The 19,050-nt window shown below is 35.0% G+C and overlaps 2 protein-coding genes across 5 annotated transcripts; one reads left to right on the top strand and one right to left on the bottom strand.

Moving 5' to 3' along the window:
* The first annotated feature begins 4,124 nt into the window (after positions 1–4,124).
* On the top strand, positions 4,125–8,892 carry LOC115992605 (coatomer subunit epsilon-1-like). Its single transcript, XM_031116829.1, has 6 exons — positions 4,125–4,457; positions 4,532–4,683; positions 6,430–6,565; positions 6,643–6,798; positions 7,183–7,262; positions 8,569–8,892. Exons 1-6 carry the CDS (start codon positions 4,203–4,205, stop codon positions 8,660–8,662), a joined length of 873 nt encoding a protein of 290 aa, XP_030972689.1. The 5' UTR covers positions 4,125–4,202; the 3' UTR covers positions 8,663–8,892.
* Positions 8,893–11,958: 3,066 nt separating this feature from the next.
* On the bottom strand, positions 11,959–18,788 carry LOC115991512 (UDP-arabinose 4-epimerase 1-like). 4 transcript variants are annotated; one of them, XM_031115256.1, is made up of 12 exons: positions 18,439–18,634; positions 18,241–18,307; positions 17,452–17,623; positions 17,111–17,235; positions 15,746–15,859; positions 15,475–15,582; positions 15,234–15,325; positions 14,142–14,283; positions 13,777–13,871; positions 13,459–13,588; positions 12,792–12,936; positions 11,959–12,668 (listed from the first exon to the last, which is right to left on the bottom strand). In XM_031115256.1, the coding sequence occupies exons 3-12, from the start codon at positions 17,510–17,512 to the stop codon at positions 12,442–12,444; spliced, it is 1,239 nt and encodes a 412-aa protein (XP_030971116.1). In that variant the 5' UTR covers positions 17,513–17,623; positions 18,241–18,307; positions 18,439–18,634; the 3' UTR covers positions 11,959–12,441. The 4 variants fall into 4 exon arrangements, with proteins under 4 accessions (XP_030971116.1, XP_030971117.1, XP_030971119.1 ...); XM_031115257.1 differs by having other exon boundaries at positions 18,245–18,307; XM_031115259.1 differs by lacking the exon at positions 18,241–18,307 and having other exon boundaries at positions 18,439–18,788.
* Positions 18,789–19,050: the final 262 nt, after the last annotated feature.

Raw genomic sequence — 19,050 nt, 5'->3', positions numbered from 1 at the left:
CTTTGGAGTGAACGACCATCCTTTGACTGAAATGGCTGACATGTTCTACCAGATCTATTCGACCATTATAAATGGTGAACGTGGGTTGATGTAATCGCTAAGGAAGACTCGCACCTTCTATGTTTCGTGTGAAAGGTGATTTAGAAACTTGACTCAGTGCTTTGTTCATGACATTGTTCCCCAAGCTTTTGCAAGGCGGGCTTTTGTATATACGTCTATGGTGGTACTCCTTGTCATAAGAGAAGGTCTCGCTAGTCAGAGTTCTGGATCTTCGTCTATAACTAGCACCATCTGTCTCTTCAGAGGATGGCTCAGAGCTGGGTGACGAACGTATTCGCCGAGCGTGATACAATTCCCTTTTTAATTCATCGATTTCACGTTGCATGTCTCTGTCATCCTTTACATGGGAAACATGGCTCTTCCCTCAAGATTGACTTTTACTGGTATGAGTTGTGTGCACACTTCCCTCATGGCCTCCTCTTCATTCAACGCTCTTACGCAGATTGCTATGCTGAGAACCCCTTGATTCTGCTTAATGTAGATTAGCATCTACTTAGTGTGGTCCTGCTGCTGCCTGGTGTGAACCTGCTTCCTCCATCATGAACGTTGTACCCGAATCTCCTTCAGAATAGATCAAACTCTTCCCACAGACGGCGCCAATTATAAGGACTGAGTTTGGATTAGACCCAGTGTAGGATTGGGTTTAAGCCCAACAAGCCCAAACAATGAATTTATAGAGTGTGGATGAAAGAACTAGTTTTACTCCAAAAGATGGATAATAAAAGTTGCTGAATTAAGATTATTGAACACAAGTCAATGAGAAAATCTATCCTCGGCACGGCTTGAGGAGCTTATGTTATAATATCTAGTCTTTTGACAAAGTTACAAGAGTTCACGGTATTCTTACAAAGATTTCTTGATTTTTTTTATCCTCCTTTTAGGTCACCTTCCCATGCTATATATTGCAATCTTGGTGTTATCCCTAACATAAACGTGTAGGTTGGATTCTAGGAGCTCCTTCTTATCCCATCCAACACCTCCTAGAATCATCAAATAGTAGCTGTAAGGCTGCTTGGTCACCGTTCAGGTATCACCTCCACATTAATGCAGCTAGAGAATTAGTTGGGAGGCATTTAATGTGGAGGTAGCAGCCTTTGAAGATATTTGTTGCCTCCCTCTACTTACCCCTTGTCCAACGTCCAACTCCTAATTATGATGTAACTTTGAAGAAGGTCTAGGGTGATATGACACTCTTACTGACCTCGAATTCTTGTTTCCGAGATGGTTTTTCTCCTCGGATGTGTGTTGGACTTATCTCGTACTATTTTTATTTCTCTCTTTATACCATTCCCATTATAACCTCATTTGGCCATTCTTGGATTAGTTAATGTCCTCATATTGGGCCTACGACCCAATCCGTACAGCCTTAATAATACCTCTTGACTAACTAGCCTCCACAACAATCTCTTTTTAGTTTTCAATTCTGGGTTACCTTGTTTTATTAGAGGATTTTGCATCCTCTGCTTTTTCAACATAGACAGAGACAGGGATAGAGAGAAACCTTTGGGTTTTTAGGTTTTTTTTTTTAGGCGAAAACTACATTTTCATCCCTACATTTTTACGCGATTCCTACTTTGGTCCTTATCTTTTATTTTCATCGCTTTTACTCCCTATCCTTAAAAAACGCGTCTCGTTTTTGTCCTTACCATTACATCAGAAACGGAAAATGCACATGTGGCAAACGGCAAAATTAAAAAATATTAAAATATTTTATTTTATTCTAAAATAAAATAAAATTTTAATTATCATTTAATTACTTAAATAATAATTTTTCTTCATGTTCTTCCCCTAGGAACATGGTTGCCCAAAAAATAAGAAATTCAAGATTTTCTTCTCTTTTCTTGCATTTTCTTAGCATCCAAACAAGTAAAAACATATATAAAACCATGATTAAACTCAAATGCTCTAACACAATCAACTAACAAAACCCAAAACACTTAATCAAAAAAAAAAAAAAAAAAAATTTAATAAAACATACAAAACCCAAAACATGGTCAAATAAAAAACAAAATACCAGAAATACCAAAACTCAAAGCCAATCCTCATCAATAAAATACACCAAAAAACAATCATGAACTAGTCAGATCAAACCACGGTGACCATCAAACCATGGTGACCATTTGGGTTTAGAGAGAGAGAAGATCAGATCTCGGTCAAGGTGGGTTTCAGCCATGGATCTTCAACCATGGGGTTTCGGCCATGGGTCTTCAGCCATGGATTTAGAGAAGATCAACATAAAATTTAAAACCTAGAAAATTTGAATTCAAACCCAGATTGGCTGAAACACAAAACTCACAACCATATTTCAAACCCTCACACCACCAAAGCATCAAACACAAAAATCAAACCCATATTTTTGGCCCCCAAATATTAAATCCAAACCCAGATTTTTGGCCCCCAAACACAAAACTCAAAACCCAAATTTTCTTATTTTCAGAGAAACCAAACAAAAACCTCAAATCCAAACCTTAGAGCCAAAACCAAACCATTTGCAACCTCAAATTCAAAACTATCAAATCCAAACAAAATCAACCTCAGACCAGCCAAAACGGAATCAACCTCAGATTCGTTGCTTTCTTCTTTCTCATGTTTGCCTGGGGTGTGGACTTGAGAGGGCAAGGGAGAGAGGAAAAGAGAGACAGAGAGGAATGGGATTACGTGGGTTTGGGATTGTGTGAGTTTTAATGAAAAGGAAAGACTGAAAAGGAAAATGTTGTTCTTGTATTTAAATCTAGGTTGGGTTTTTTTTTTTTTTAGAAACATCTGGGTTGATATTTTTGTTGTTCTTGTTCTAGATATACTTAAATCTTGATTCATGTGGTTTTTGGTTTTTAATTATGTTTTTAGTTTTTTTTTTTTAGTTTAAATTGATAAATTAGTTTTTTTAAATTTAGATGTTGATGTGGCATTTTTTAATGCCAAATAACATTTTTATTATTATTTTAATGGTCACGTCAGTTTTTAGTGTGTTAACAGTGCACTCTGTTTACCACGTGTGTATTTTTCTTCTCTAATGTAACAGTAGGGACAAAAACGAGACGCGTTTTTCAGGATAGGGAGTAAAAGCGGTGAAAATAAAAGATAGAGACCAAAGTGGGAATCGGGTGAAAATGTAGAGATGAAAATGTGGTTTTCGCCTTTTTTTAATTAAATTTTTATGAATTAATTTTTTTAAAAAGGATTTTTTAAATTTTATAATTTTTTAATAGGGTTCTAGTGTGTTCCTCTATTTAGCTTAAAATATAATTCTTGGCTTTTTCCTTGCTCCTTAATATGTCTTCGTGTTTAACCAAAGGGGGTGGAAGAACCTATGCACTGGACATACAACGAAGCTACAACAGTCCTCTCCACAGCCTATCCCAACATCTTTTCCATTGAAAACCTCACTAAACTAGAGAAACAAGCTATGTATCTAACATTTCCTACCTTAGCTTGTACAAATTCCTCAAATTTCATTTCGTAATCTATCATCAATTACTGCCATTTAAAAATAAAATAAAATAAAATCTAAGTTAGAGAAAGTACCTGGAATTTAGCTCCAGAGGGAACCTCAAAATCTATCATAAGGGTTTTGATCGAAATGGTAACCAAAAGTGATGATAGAAATTTCACATGATGATCTTAATAAAGTGTCTCAATCTAAGAGAGAGAGAGTGAAAGGGTGGCCTAAGGTTTGTTTCTCCAGGATTAACTATTTTTTATCTAGTTTGTAATATATTTTTCAATGTTAAAAGATGTTAGAGTAACGACAAGCAGATAGGTGGGCAACGAAATGTTAATGGATAGGGCTATAAGTGAGTAAAGTATCATTTTTGAAACCACAAGTGGGTAAAGTATTTTTCGTGCAAACCACAGGTACGTAAAGTGTAATTTCTCCTAAAAATAAGATAATATTCCCATAAAAAAAAAAAAAAAGTAATGATAAATCTAAAGGGTATGCATGAAATATTTTTATTAGGACTAAATTAATTTAGGCCCATACTTATCCCAAGCAAACAATACTAGGCCCACAAAGTCAGCCCATCACAGAGAAAATATAACCATTACTGATCTGATGTGTAAATAACAGTTTATAGCAGCAACACCCACCCAGTACCACTAGGCTCTCTCTCTTCGATCTGCACCAAAAAAAGAAAAAAAAAATGGCAGCGGCACCAGACCACTTGTTCAACCTTCGAAACAACTTCTACCTGGGAGCTTTCCAGGCAGCCATCAACAACAGCGACGTTCCAAACCTCTCCCCAGACGACGCCGTCGAGCGCGACTCCCTCGTCTACCGCTCCTACATCGCCCTCGGCAGCTACCAGCTCGTCGTTCACGAGATCGACGCTTCTGCTCCCACTCCTCTTCAGGCCGTCAAATTGCTCGCGCTCTACCTCTCTTCCCCCGAAAACAAGGTACCCCCCCTCATCTCTCTTTGTTGCAAATTCTCAGATCTCGTGGCTTAGATTTGTGAATTTCGATATTTCAGGAGTCGACGATCTCGAGTTTGAAGGAGTGGTTGGCGGATCCGGCGATCGGGAGCAACCCCATTCTGAGATTGATTGCTGGGATCGTGTTTACGCATGAGCAGGATTACAATGAGGCTCTTAAGCACACCAACGCTGGTGGCACTATGGAACTGTAAGTCTTAAATTTCTCTTCTTCTTTTTTCTTTTTTATTGTTGTTTAGTATTAGATCAGGAGAGTTATTGATGTAGTAATAAAAGACTAGAGTAGGAATAAATCAAAATTAGACATTTTTTTCAATGGATGCATCAGCACAATAAGGATAGTGCTTCACATTATTGTTGTAAGATATTGCATTTAATAAACTCAGGACCAGAATTTCGTTTGATACAGGCAGGGTTGTATTATCAGATCAAGAAAATTATTGATGTAAAAAAGTCTATATCAAGTTTGGGTTTAACTGTAGAAAGATTTTTAGACGAAGGTTAAACTAGCCAAGAAGATTCTGAGCTAGACGCATGAGAGCTTATTTTGTAGGTTGGAAAGAAGGGCTTACCTGAACATGTTTGTGTTGTTGATTTATGAAACAGAATTTGATTCACATTGATGGGAACTTCTTTGGTTTCTCTAAATAGTGAATCTGGTTTTTTAAGTTGCATTTGGGTTGTTGACGGGTTAGGTTATCCTTTGGATCCCTTTTTTATTTTTGCTTTTAATTTCATAGATCGGAACATAAGTTTGGAATCTTTGGGCTAAGTGATTCTATAATTGGTAGTATTGTAATCTGAGGGAAATCTATATTACAAATTGGTTTTGTTTTGTTTGTGGAAGGAAATTTTAGTGTGACGGATACGGGGTGTTGATTTCATTGTGTTTTATTTTGAAAGGCTTAGAATACATAGGATCACTGGAAGGGTTACTTTGCTCGCAGTTTTTTGGTGTATCTAGAAATGAAGGTGTAGAAGACCTGTTTGAAGTCGTGTTCTAGGCTTGTGCTTAGCAGGTTTTATATTTGTTGACATTTACAAATTTTATTATTGATTGGGCCTCTCTTGGCTTGGACTTCAAACACACCAAGTCTTTCATGAACAACTTGAAGCTCAGCTCGATAAGAGCTCTTTCGTGTTTATTTATTTATGTACTGAACAACCCTGAGCCTAATTTTTAAACTCATCTAATAATCAATCTGATCTTGAAAAACACTACCTCAATTTTATTATGACTCTTTTTAAGGGTTATAGATACTTATCATTAGAGCTGCAGATGATTGGAGCCTTTCTTAAAATCCTAAATTTTTTTTTTTTTTTTTTTGTCTAAAAGCTTAAGAAACCATGGTTGATGCCAATGCTTGATTTTTTGTGTTTTCTCTTCTTTCTTTTTTCTTTTCCCTTTTCTTTTTAAAGGTTTGAATCTAGTGAAACATGGTGATGACTCTGTTTAAGATGCCTTTGTACACTGGCAAATTTGAATTTCATGACTACCTGCCTAATTTTGTGTAACTTAAATTCTTATTCCAAGTTTTATTGCTCTCTGGCTCTTTAACTTTAAGTGTCATGTCTTATATACTTCTCATATCCTTGGATTGCATCCTACATATTTTACTTATAGAAAATGTAAGTGAACATAATTTTTTTTGCATGATGCACAATTTTAGTAGGTGGCTTATGTAATTTACTTTTGGTCTCCTGTTAATTAAAGGGTTACTTTATCTTTTGTGAAAATAGACTATCATTAACAAAAAAAGAAGAAGAAGATAAAAATAAAATATGTTATGGAGATGGCATTATGCAAATGATGGGTCATGTCACTAATGTTTTACAAAAAAAAGTCACACAAGTAGCTATAGAGTGGAGAAAAAAATTGCAGAGGATGTTTCTTATCATTTTTCCAAGCCTGATATATATTGTTATGCTTTTGCAGGCATGCCTTGAATGTCCAGATTTTCCTTAAAATGCATAGGTCAGATTATGCTGAGAGACAGCTTAGGGCCATGCAGCAGATTGAGGAGGACCACACACTAACTCAACTTGCTAATGCATGGTTAAATTTGGCAGTGGTATGTACATTTGTCTCTATTTCCTTGAGAATGAGAAACTGTCATTGTTTGTAATCTTACATTTTCCTCTGAATCAGGGTGGTTCCAAGATACAGGAAGCATATCTCATCTTCCAAGATTTCTCTGAGAAGTATCAGATGACAAGTTTGATCCTGAATGGGAAGGCTGTTTGCTGCATGCACATGGGAAACTTTGATGAAGCTGAAACTCTGCTGCTTGAAGCACTAAACAAGGCAAGTTTCTAACAAGTCAATGTTGGTTTTTTTGGGCTTCTTAATGAGAAAAGCAGAATTTATTTTTGGTCACTTGGAGAAATTGCAAATTTTATCAAATTCACAATATGTAAGTGATTTTAGCTGGTTTAATAGGAAACAAAAAAAAAAAACTGTTGAATTGATTTTGTGTGTTTCTTCTACATGTATCTCTTGTTACCTTTTTCTTTCAAATCCCTTTACTTTTGAATTAAGTCATAAATTTTAATTAGTTGTGGTGCCAAATAATTTACTATATCACTCTTAAATACTTATTGTAGAGGCTGAGTTGTATTAGCATTAGATAGTTGCGTGTTCATTTTACTTTATAGAGGTGTCAAAGAGCTGTGTGATGATTTGACACAGGATGCAAAGGATCCAGAAACTCTAGCCAATCTGGTTGTATGCTGTCTTCATCTTGGTAAAGCTTCTTCCCGGTTTCTCAGGTAAACTATCAGTTCATGCCCTCTGTTCTTTCTTATTGTCTCTTTCATTAAATTAGCATGTAATTAATGGAAAAAAACATGTCAAAATCCTATAAATACTGTTGCAAAAGCTGAAAGTAAGTGCAATTTGACAACTGGAGAAAAGAGACTAGAATGTTAGTGTATGCAAATCGGTGAGGTTTGAGGAATATAATACTACAGGGGGGTGTTAAAGTGTCATACATAAAGGCTTGTATGCATGGTGAATAGAGGGTGAGGTTGAGTTCAAAACCCACTCAATGTGGGTGTGTAATATACCAGTGAAAAGAATAAAAAGTTTTAAATTTCTTTTTCTAGCTTTTAAGTCTAAGTTGAAGTAAACAATCTTGCTATGTGAATTACACAAGGGCTTCGGCATGGCCTGTTAAACAATCTTGTGTATGTCAATGTGGTTTATGGCAATTATGCATCACTCATTATTACTGGCTTTTGGGCAGCTCTAATTTGAAATACATGGCTAGAATACAATAGCAGATGAAAAGTTTCAAGTTTGACCAAACTCCAAGGGAGCACCATAATTTGGAGACCACGTCTCATAAAATGGAGAACGCTGGTTTGAATCTCCCTGTCCCACTCCCTTGGACCAAACCTTACTGATAAAATATGAGAAATCTAAAGTATCAGGTCTTGTCCTAAAGGAGTGGACAGACATTATCCTCAGATCACTTGTCTGGTCATATTCAAGGATCAGTGCAGTTAGAGGGCACTAAAATGACATAATTCTGCATCATGCACAGAGGATGGTTAATCTCTTTTTATCTTTTAGCTTCTCTTCCTTGTAACAATTAGATTTAATGATCTTTTAAGTGGATTGGATTCTTGAAGTTTGATGTTTTACTTTTTGCTTGGAAATGGTACATGTCTAATTTTGCTCCAACATTTGCAATGGTTGAATATAACAAATGTCTTTTGGTTCTCATTTGGATTGGATCCTTCTTCTTAAACCCCACAAGGTTATTGTGCAAAGTTTCTAATAGTATGTATATTATAAATAAAATAATTTGATATATATGTATGGATCCTACCTCATTAGGCTTGTGTACAAATTCTAGGAAGTTAATTCTGTTTTATTTTTTTATATTTTTTTTTACATCACTATTTCAAATCTTAATTTAGTTGCTATGATAGAAAAACGAAATAATCTAAATTGAAGTGCTACAATTAATTAATTTTTTTAAAGAAAAACACACAGAGGAGAGATGGGAGATGAGAATTCTGGTGAAATTTGTTATTAGTGACTTACTGCTTTAAGACACTGATTTTGCAGCCAGTTGAAACTTTCACACCCAGACCATGTGCTTGTCAAACGTGCGTCAACCGCAGAGGAGAGCTTTGACCGGGCTGTTCAATCAGTTGCTTGATGAATTCATTTTAGGCAGAGAGGTGAATTCTGTTACTATATATATGGTGCTTTCACCATTCATGACGGCTATTCTCTATTGGTTTTGTAAGCGACAGGAACATATAAAATTGAATGGAACAGATTTATTTCGCGACTGAGTTTGAAATTCATAGTAATGTTTACTTTTCCTATGTCTAATTGTGTCTTCACATACTAATTTTTTGAGCAATTTAATTCATTTTGAGTTATGCATTTTGAGCAATTTATTTGTACAACATATTCGTTTTGATTTATAGATTGATTTGACAATCAAGCCACCCTCAAAACATCCTGATCCAAAAAGCTCAGGATATTGTAGAATACTAAAACTGTATTTTAGTGCGAGTCCTGATACATTGAATTTATATTTGATTAAAATTAAATAGAATTATTCTGAATAGTAATCTATATTTTGAATGTCATGTGTCTTTATATACGTTTATTATTTTAAAAAAGAAGAAATTGGAGGTTTTAAATGGGAGGGACATGTGGGTCCTACATGTGTAAGTTCTACATGGTGTGCAAGGGCGGTCTCATAAATGTGAGTGGAGGATCCTTTCTTCATAGAAATAAGTTTATGCTTCAAATGTATTTGGCTATAAACATTGAATTATTCCAAACCCATAAAATAATAACTTATGAATTAAATGACCTTGGTTGGAGCTTCTCCTAATGAGTGTCCCTTGGTCGCCCACTTCTCTCGATTTTGGGGATGGTTACTAGGTGATCATGCCCAATCACGAAGTCATTATAAGTCCAAAAAATAAAAAGGAAGAGAAGCGTAGATTAGTTCGATTAACAATAACTAGAGGTGTTACACTATGAAAGGAATCTTGAGCATTCTTGATTGTTTTAGCAGTTTGCAAATCAGACATTTGAAGAGGGACTTTAATAAGGTTGCGCATGAGCTTGCCCGCTATCCTAATTGTAATGAAACTAGTCAAGTCTGGGAAGGTTTTTCCCCTCCATTAGTGAGACGCCTGATCCACCAGGATTGCCTATTCTGATGTAGCACAAGCTTGCTTTATGTTGTACGTCAGTTCTTTGTTATTAATGGAAGTTTTCTCATCCAAAAAAAAAAAAAAGATTGAAAGTCAGTGAAAGACTGAAGCTCAAGCTTGAAGAATGAAGTGAGATATTTTGATAGGCTAACGATGATTTGATCCAAGGATTTTTTCTTTGTTTTAATAAATGTTTGTCACAAGTGACTAAATTTTTCAAACTCAAATTACCAATAAGTAATATCTTAAAATTATTTAACCTCAAGCTTTCATGGTAGGATCCTACCAATCTTAAAATTATTAAGCCCAAAGCTTAAATCTTACCAATTTTGCTCAAAGCTTACTCTTTAAACCCAAGCTTAGATGGTACACCAGATCCAATGTCGGCTAAACCTATAGGCCATTTAGGCCACCAACTAAGGCCCTCACTTGTAGGAGGGCCCCAATTGTACTAATATATTATATAATGTAGTGGGGAAAAAAAAAAAAAAAAAGTAAGACCCGCCCAAATTATTTAAGCCCTTAATTGAAAATTGAGAAGAAACAAGTTATTTCTAACCGTTTCTCACAATGCAAAAATGCTAAAAGGACATGAAGTCCAATCAAATCACCAAATCTTTAGCTTTCTCAGAAGAGAGAGAGAGAAAAATCCAAGTATCTTCTTAATCAAACCTTTGTACCACATTTCATTAAGAAAACTTATGTTTATTACTTGAAATGTAGAGATGGAAAGAGAGAGATTGATTTTCTCAATATACAAGTAACAAAATGCAGAAAAAAAGATAACAAAAGGCAAAAAAAAAGAAAGAAGAAAAAAACACTCACTCTTTCCATCTTGATTCTAAAAAAAAAAAAAAACTCTTTTTAGTTGGCTTACTCATCAATTGGTGTTGGCAATAGACTTGGTGTGTTCATAGATCTTCATTTTAGGTTCATTTTATGTTTTCTCTTCAGTCTTCCCTTTGCCTCTTTGGTCTTCTTCATGGTTTGCTACTAGGTTTTTATTCTCCTTTTCTACTTAACTTTTGTTGTACTCTTTAGTCTTTACTCTTTTTTGTTTTTACTAAAGAATCTTTAGTATTCTCTAGAAGACTATGGAATGGACCCACTTAAAGCATTGATCCTAGTCCTACATGTTTTGTTTTGTTTGTTTGGTTTTTTTTTTTTTTTTTTTTTTTTTTTTTTTTTTTTTTTTTGAAGAAATAAGATTTAGTGGTATGGATGGATAGTGGGCTGCTTATCAAGTTTAGTATTTTCTAGAAGGCTATGAATTTGTAATTAAATATAATAAAAGGCCCCCGTTTAAAGATTTCGCCTAAGGGCTCCAAATTCGTTGAGCCGATCCTGACCAAATCCTACCAATCTTACTCTTTAAACCCAAACTTAGATAGTAGATCTTACCAATCTTGCTCAAATCCTACTCCATTGATCCTTACACAATTTGGATCATTTGGATAAAGTAAGATCCATTGATTCTCATACAATTTGGATTTTTGAGAATTTGGATTGTTTGGACTAAAGTCGTACATACCTATGTATTCCACTAATTCCAACCCCACTGTTTTGTTCTATTCGGTCAATAATTAGAGATTGACAATACATTGATGGGGTCCTCTACAAAGGACAAAGTAACATCAAGATTAGAGGTGGCATATATAACAAAATTTGACCGCCATCACCCATCATTGGCGTCGGTGTCCATTTAAAGCGTGTGTGTATATATATATAAGCTGTATCTATGAGATTATTGAACAAAACTATCTACAAGAGACCATCTCATTTGATACTCTCTCAATGGGAGGGGTTCCTTTTTCCATGTAAATGAACTTATGCTTTTACACGTATTTGACTTTAGACATTGGGAGAAAATTATGAATTAAAAAATTTTGCTCATATCCAATCACAAATGGTCATTATAAGTGAAAAATAAAATGAATTTATGTACTAATATAGAAGAAAAGCATAGCTATAATTCAATCAATTAAAAATTTTAAACTAGAAGAGTTACACTATGGAAGTGAGACAGAAAAATTTGAAGAACGAATGTGAGATATTTTGCCTACATAATTAAAACCCAATAAGTAAAATCTAAAAATTAGCTTACACGCTAGGATCCTGCCAATCCTACTACTCTTTAGCCAGAGGCTTTAGATATTAGGATTATAGGATCCTGCTAATCCTGCTCATTTGGCCCAAGTAAGAGTCATTCATCCTCATACGATTTAGATTGTTTCAACCAAGTAAGATCAGACAAACCTACCATCCACACTACAAATTTGATAACCTTGCCACTATGTATTTCATTGATTCCAAACCCCCAGTTTTGTTCTACTCGGTTAGAAACAAGAGACTGACAATACATTGATGGGGTGCTCTACAAAAGTAACATTCAGATTAGAGGGGCATCTGTAACAAGATATGATCACCATCACCCTTCATTGGCACAGGTATCCATTCTAATCAATAAGGGCAAAAAAAAAATGTAAGAACAAAATAATCAATAAAAGCTATACCCGCGCCTAAGCATCATCATTATTGAACTATATTGTCTGTTCTAATACATGTAACAAATGAGCTTTGCTTGAATCCTACTACTACCCCATAATGATATATAATATATATATATAAAAAATTTGATCTCAATTTCAAACCCCTGTTCTAAAGAGAGCATTAGAACGCGGCCGAAATCAGCACTGCATGGGGTCTCTGCATAAATCTTCGGCTACGGAATGCTGTGATCCTTTCAGTAAGATGATGCTTAAATATTTTCATACCCACCATGGTGCGACTGCTGCCATCTCCATGCAGTCTGCAAACTCTCTTTAAGATCAGTATATCGTGCTGTCCAGTTCAGTTCACGCATGATCTTAGATGGGTCGCTATACACTTTAGCATAGTCACCAGGCCGGCGGGGTAGGTAATCAACATTGATTGGCTTTCCTGTAGCCTGCTTACATGCCTCCACAAACTCTTTTACCGATCTACCTGATTAAAGCAATCCAAAAAGAAGTCTTAGATTTCTATCAGAGGTATTACATGATTTACATCCCTCACACACAAGACAAGGAAATGCTATAAATTAAAATTATTATACTCTGTTTATCCTACCTTTTCCAGTGCCAACATTGTAGATTCCAACCTTTTTGGGCTCAGCCTTTTCAAGAGCTTTCACATGAGCATCAACCAGGTCAGTGACATCAATATAATCGCGTACACAAGTGCCATCAGGTGTATCATAGTCTGTTCCTTTAACCTGCAAAGTGCAAAACAACAAATTAGAACAAATCAGAGTAGACACAATTATTTTAAAACTGACGTGGAGAAGCTTCCCCATCATTTATAGCAAAGTATTATCACTAAAACCACATGGTTGTAAACTTGAGAGTTAAAAGTTTAAATGCTAATCATATTTATAGTCCTATCTCAGACAGATGATTTTTTTTTTTTTTTTAATGTCTCTAGACAGCTGACTTTAAGGGCCTGTTTGGATTGAGGGGGGAGGGAGGAAGAGTACAGTAAAATTGGCTGAAAATAGGCTAATTTTGGGCCAATTCTTATCTACTCTACTCTACTCCCCCTCCCTCTCCCTCAATCCAAACGGACCATAAGACAACCTCTCCACCGATTCTATTCACCAGGTCCAGGTCTCACAGACTTCTCAAATTATTCATTTAAATTTGAGGATAACTTGCTTTTGAAGAAATGAACTGGCCATGACTTAAGCAAGATCTTTGCAACGTCAAAGAGGGACTTGTCATGTAATAACTAAGCTTACCTTCAGTCCAGGCATAATACCACTAGCTGCATCAAAACAAGCACCAGAGATTCGTCCATGTTCACGTAGTTCAGGTTTTGGAGCTTCACCTAATCTGCCCTCTGGATCTGACCCAATCACATTGAAGTATCTAACAATTTCAAAAAGGAAAAACAGATCCATGACAATCAGGATAATTGATTCTGGTCTATCAGAGTTCTTATTTTATAAGAAAAAAGAGAGCAGAGAGGGTGAAGTCTGGCCATCCATTATTGTTGTCACATGTCAAAAAAGGAGTTAAACTGATTTAAATAAAATAAGAGTACAGCTAAACCAAACCTTAGGATCATGACTGCCATGTTTGAATTTTTAGAATAATCCAAGATGATATCTTCTGCCATTTTTTTAGCTTTTCCATATGGATTAATGGGGGCCTGAAATCATGCAACAAAGTTTGAGTCTTATAGCAATAAGACCACTTACACATATAATATAGTACTAGGCTACTAGCATGCCACCCCAAATTTTATTGCCTCATTAAAAAAAGGAAAACAAAACCAATAATCTTCTTCTTCTTTTTTTTTTTTCCTGTTAAGTCCGACAATAAATAAAAATAATAATATTGATGTCAATATAACCAATCTTTATCCAATTAACAATTAAATTTTCAAAAAAAAAAAAAAAAAAGGGTGTAGAACCCTCACCTGAGGAGTTACTTCTGTAATAGGCATCTTTTCAGGTTCCCCATATGTTGCACATGTACTAGAATATATCAATTTCTTCACACCATGTGCTGCCATGGCCTCTAATACTACCAAAGTATTTGATGTAATATTATGATAATACCTGTTGCAACAAGGTCAAAGATATAATTAGTAACACAATTTTACAAGTTTCCACAATATGAAGCACCAATTTACTTGCTGAAGGGGAATAAAGCAAATATAAAACAAAATAAACTTGAGCCAAGGAAAGTCACAAGATTAACTAGTTTCTCAAACATCACACGTGAAAGGATGTCGTGTACCCACTGTATACAGAAAACCCTCTCACAACACATGGGCCCCACACACTGGTGGGGCACCACATGTTGTGAGAGACCCACTGCATGCACCCAGCTCAAAATTACACTCAAATATCTTAGGCATAGCAAAACAAAGCATATACACTAGAACAAATTCCTATATGCAAAGCATGACTCATCCAAATCCAACCTGATAAAATGAATCCCAAATGGGCCAAACCCATCGATAGAGATTTCAACATTAGCAAGTTATCATCTCTCCACACCTCATTCCACATTGTGGATGGGCTTTAGCAATCAACTATGGTAAAGGAAAATGAATACATTTCAAAACATTATAGATTTAGTCACATTCCGTTTGGATATTATTACAACAAAACAAAAAAGGGTATAATCCCGCTATGAAATTTCACATTCATGTTAATTGGGCCAAAATTTCATAGTTTTAAATTTGCTTGAATTTGATCAAAGCAAACCTTACAATTTCATGCTATTGTTAGAAAGTTGCTGACATTGAGAAATATAGTCATAGCAAGTATCCTCCCAATCAGAGTGACTAACAAACTTTACATGCATCATTTACAATTTTTCTTATGTAAAACGTTTTAATGATAATCCCTGAGTTCTACATTCATGGTTTCCATAAAATTTAAACTTTTCAAGAAAGTTTGAATTCCTAAGATGCAAGAAATACAAGTCCCACAAGCGAGAACACTTTGTAATAGGCAAGGTTGACAGTTTAAATGTGCTAGATATCAAAAGCAATACTTACTTAAGTGGGAAAAGGGTGCTTTCCCCAACATATGCTACAGCTGCAAAATGCATAACAGCATCAAACGCATTCTCTGAGAATATTTTATTAACCTGAAAAATCTGTTAAGGTAAACTCCAGGTGTGGCTATTTATATTAAAGTAACAAGTCTTATATGAAGTTTATTTTATAAAGGGCACCTTCAACGTAAAAAAAAAATATATATATATATATATATATATAAAGGGCATAATAAGGATACAGCTTTTGCATCACCCAAGTCAGCGTAAATAAACTGAAGTCTTCCAGGTTCTGGAAACAATTCTTGGAGAACCCTCACAGCACCCAGGTTTCCCCGTGAGAGGTTGTCCTGTCAAAAGGGAAAATCTCAAAGGTATGTAATTAACTTTGAAATTGCAAAATAATTTGAAAATACAATTAAGAGGTCCTGTCGAAAGAGAGAATCACACAGATATGGAATTAAAATTGAAAATGCAGAAAATAAAATTACATTTATAAGGAAAAAGGCATACCACTATAGTTACACGGTATTTGTCCTTCAGAAGTCGTAAGGTAGCATGTGAACCAATGTAGCCAGCACCTCCCGTTACTAGGACATGCGTTACCCCGTCTTCCTGATGGGAGAACTGGAAGAAAAAAGAATGAAAAATGTTCAGACTTGGAAATGTTGAACTTCTTTCAATTGAAAAGCAGTCATACCCCAACAAGTCATTCTTATCCAAGTTCCTTATCTAATGTCTTCACAGGAATCAAAGTGAGAATTGGATTGGGGAGAAAGAAAAAGGGGAAGGGGAGGAGGGGATCGTCCACACAAACAATCGTTCTAATTAAGAAAAGGATCAAATAGGAGTCTCCAAACAGCATGACAACATTATTAAGATCTGTACCTCAATCAAAAGAAGCAAATAAATATTATAGTCATGCATAAATTTTAGTTTTGTATATAAATCTGATATGATCAAGTGAAAGGAAATTACAGATGTGCAAAACAATTTGATCAGACTTACAACTCTTTCACACAAAAGTTTGCAACATTGACCTTTTGCATCAAGTAGGTTGTCAACAACAGTTAATTAAATACAAGTTGGTGTTGACCATATGAAAATGATTAAGTGGACAGCTAAGATAAACTCAATCAGTATTAATAACACCTAAATATTACTTCTTGGTGGTCATGCTGTTGACCTTTTAAATTATGTCTGCCATAAGGCAGCACCATTCATAGAAATGGGTATAACAGAATACTATACCAACAGTAAACTGGGTCTTCAATGACTGAATTTGATCAAGATATCTGGAAATCAAGAACACCAGTTAAGGAAAACCCGGACAAAAAGAGTATGAATATGTGTGTCTTTGTATCTAAAGATTTATATATATAAGTCTGTCTTTGTATCTAAAGATACTTTAAAATTACATTTGTGCCTCCATTGCGTTTAAAGAATAGCAGAATTAACTTCCATGTTGTGGTCGAAATATAAAGCCAAAATATAAACAGAAAAGTATCCTACATCAACGCATATGAAGGGCATTAAGTAAGCATCCAAACCAGTGTATTTTACAGTTCAACAACACATTACTTATAGACAGGAATGTCTTACTGCAAGGATTAAACACTAAATCTTTAACTCCAAAGTAAAGGGAAAAACATTATATGATTTTATTGTTATATGCCAAGTCTAGATATTCAAAGTGATTATATTGAACAAATATTACAGATATATAACAGAAAAACACAAAAATCATGGGCCCCACTTTGCAGTAGATTCCTTTAACAAATGAGCTTCATTGGGGATGAGCCATAAGATTGTGTGTGTGTGTGTACAACTGAATAATTAAAATGAGAAGGTTATTTAAATATAAGACAAAGGAGTTACCGGGCTTGGAGAATTAAAACTTGGAGATTGCTTGAGCATAAGAATGCATAATGCTGTGAGGCCAGCAGCCAAAAGAATTTTGCCAACAAAGCTGCTCTTCTTTTTCGGGTCTGGGTAATCCATGCCTACAAGTATAACAGGACCACAAAACATCAAACATAAATATATAAATCCACTAAAACTTTGAAAGGAGATTAAAGAGAAACATAAAGTATAATTCAAGCATGAACATAACAAAATACCATATCATAATCAGAAAGCATCCAAAATAGACTTGAAAAAATAATTTTACATCGTAATGATTCAAATGAATTCAGACATAACAAGAAAGGAAATCCCACCTCCAAGTGACATAGATCGAGTGGACCTTGTTTGAGTTCTTCCCCTGCCAAAATTTAGCATTTGGCAACTACAAAAACAAAAACCCCTTCAATCCTAAGTTTAAGTTATTGTATAAGCAGGGCTCTTATCCTTTGCCTCAATGATCAAAGCAGATGTATTGTGCTGCAAAGCCTGCAATAAAAAAACAAACATGAATCATTAATTTTTTTTTAAAATATATATAAAATACAAGCAATTATAACTGGGGCTGGGGCCCTAACAAAGAAGAAAAAGTTAAAACATAAAGCTATGATGATAACAAAGATATCAAAAAGTTTAATACAACGAATAGCCAGAAATATAAACCCAGGAAAGTTGAGCACCCAATTTCAAAACTCCATAGATGGAGAAAGAGAAAGCTCTTCATTGATTCTAGATCCACAGACAGAGAGATCCAGAACCAGAAACTCATATGCTATTACAATTGAATTAGACCCCAAAAGTTTTCATCTTTCATATATTTTTTAAAATTTGGGTCTGAGCTGAGCGTACGAAAAGAGGCCTATGATTGTTTGTTCTGTCAGGACATGTCTGGCAAATAAATAAATAAAGAACCAATTTTTTTCAAACATGAAGGAAATCAAGCTAAACCCAGTAATTAACAGTTGAAAATCAAACATATAAGTAAGCAAACAATACAATGCAATACAAGATCCAAAGGTCCCATCAATCCAACCAAGATCAAATTTAAAAAAAAAAAAAAAACCAAACAAGGTCTAAGAGAGAGAAAGAGCAGAGAAAACCATTACCAACCCAATTAATTTTGAGAAAAGGTAACGAATAAGGATCTCTCTCTCTCTCTGTTAAGTCTCTCTCCTGAAAGAGAAAGAGAAACCCCCATGAAATCAAAATTTAAAGACTTTGACTTGTTACCATCCATGCATTCCTTAATCCCCACACAACAAAGTTAATTATTTTTAATGAAAGAAAAGGCAAAAGGGTGTTACCTTAAAATCTAAATTGAGTAGAACCCAAGACGATCGGAAACGTAAGAGAAGGAAAGAAACTTAAATAAAAACCTCAAGAAACGTAAAAAGATGACCAGACAGACAAGGCCCTTTGAATGAGCAAAAAATAAATAAAGGGTGTGTTTGTGTATGAAGAATTGAATTCTCCAAAATTGTGATTTTTGTTTGTATGTATGTATACCAGTACTAGCTTAGCTTTCCCTTTTCTATTTGTATTGTAATAGAAGGAGAATTCTCTGCCAACATGTCGTTGTTTATATCAATGTGTTGTGACAACCCAAGTGGAGGTGAAATTATAGAGTTTTTAATGTTTTTTTTTTTGGTTTTTGGTTTTCTATGGTTTATAGGGTATCTAATTTTTTGTTGTTGGTTTGAAAATTTATGGGAATCTTTTAGATTTTAATTTTAAGTGTATGGGAGTCACTGTCCAATAATTAAATGCCATTTGTGTTTCAATTTTGGTAGCGAAGAATGCGGGGTTTGAGACTTTGAGTCGGTCACGAATTGCATGCTCACCACTCCATAACACAAAACACAACACATCAACACACCAGCCACCCTTCATGACCAGACTTTGACAGCGTTATATCA

Source organism: Quercus lobata, chromosome 5 (assembly GCF_001633185.2).
Source record: "Quercus lobata isolate SW786 chromosome 5, ValleyOak3.0 Primary Assembly, whole genome shotgun sequence".
Lineage (NCBI taxonomy): Eukaryota > Viridiplantae > Streptophyta > Magnoliopsida > Fagales > Fagaceae > Quercus > Quercus lobata.
The sequence above is the reverse complement of the archived record's forward strand: the minus strand, read 5'-3'. Positions and strand labels throughout refer to the sequence as shown.

Bases quoted from the DNA above. Each gene is read 5' to 3' on its own strand.
- LOC115992605 (XM_031116829.1), top strand. From the start codon at position 4,203: ATGGCAGCGGCACCAGACCACTTGTTCAACCTTCGAAACAACTTCTAC. The intron at 4,684-6,429 runs GTAAGTCTTAAA...ATGCTTTTGCAG, and splicing joins GCTGGTGGCACTATGGAACT to GCATGCCTTGAATGTCCAGA. The intron at 6,566-6,642 runs GTATGTACATTT...CCTCTGAATCAG, and splicing joins CATGGTTAAATTTGGCAGTG to GGTGGTTCCAAGATACAGGA.
- LOC115991512 (XM_031115259.1), bottom strand. From the start codon at position 17,512: ATGCTAAATTTTGGCAGGGGAAGAACTCAAACAAGGTCCACTCGATCT. The intron at 12,937-13,458 runs GTAAGCTTAGTT...TGCACTTTGCAG, and splicing joins GTATTATGCCTGGACTGAAG to GTTAAAGGAACAGACTATGA. The intron at 12,669-12,791 runs GTAGGATAAACA...TGCTTTAATCAG, and splicing joins CAATGTTGGCACTGGAAAAG to GTAGATCGGTAAAAGAGTTT.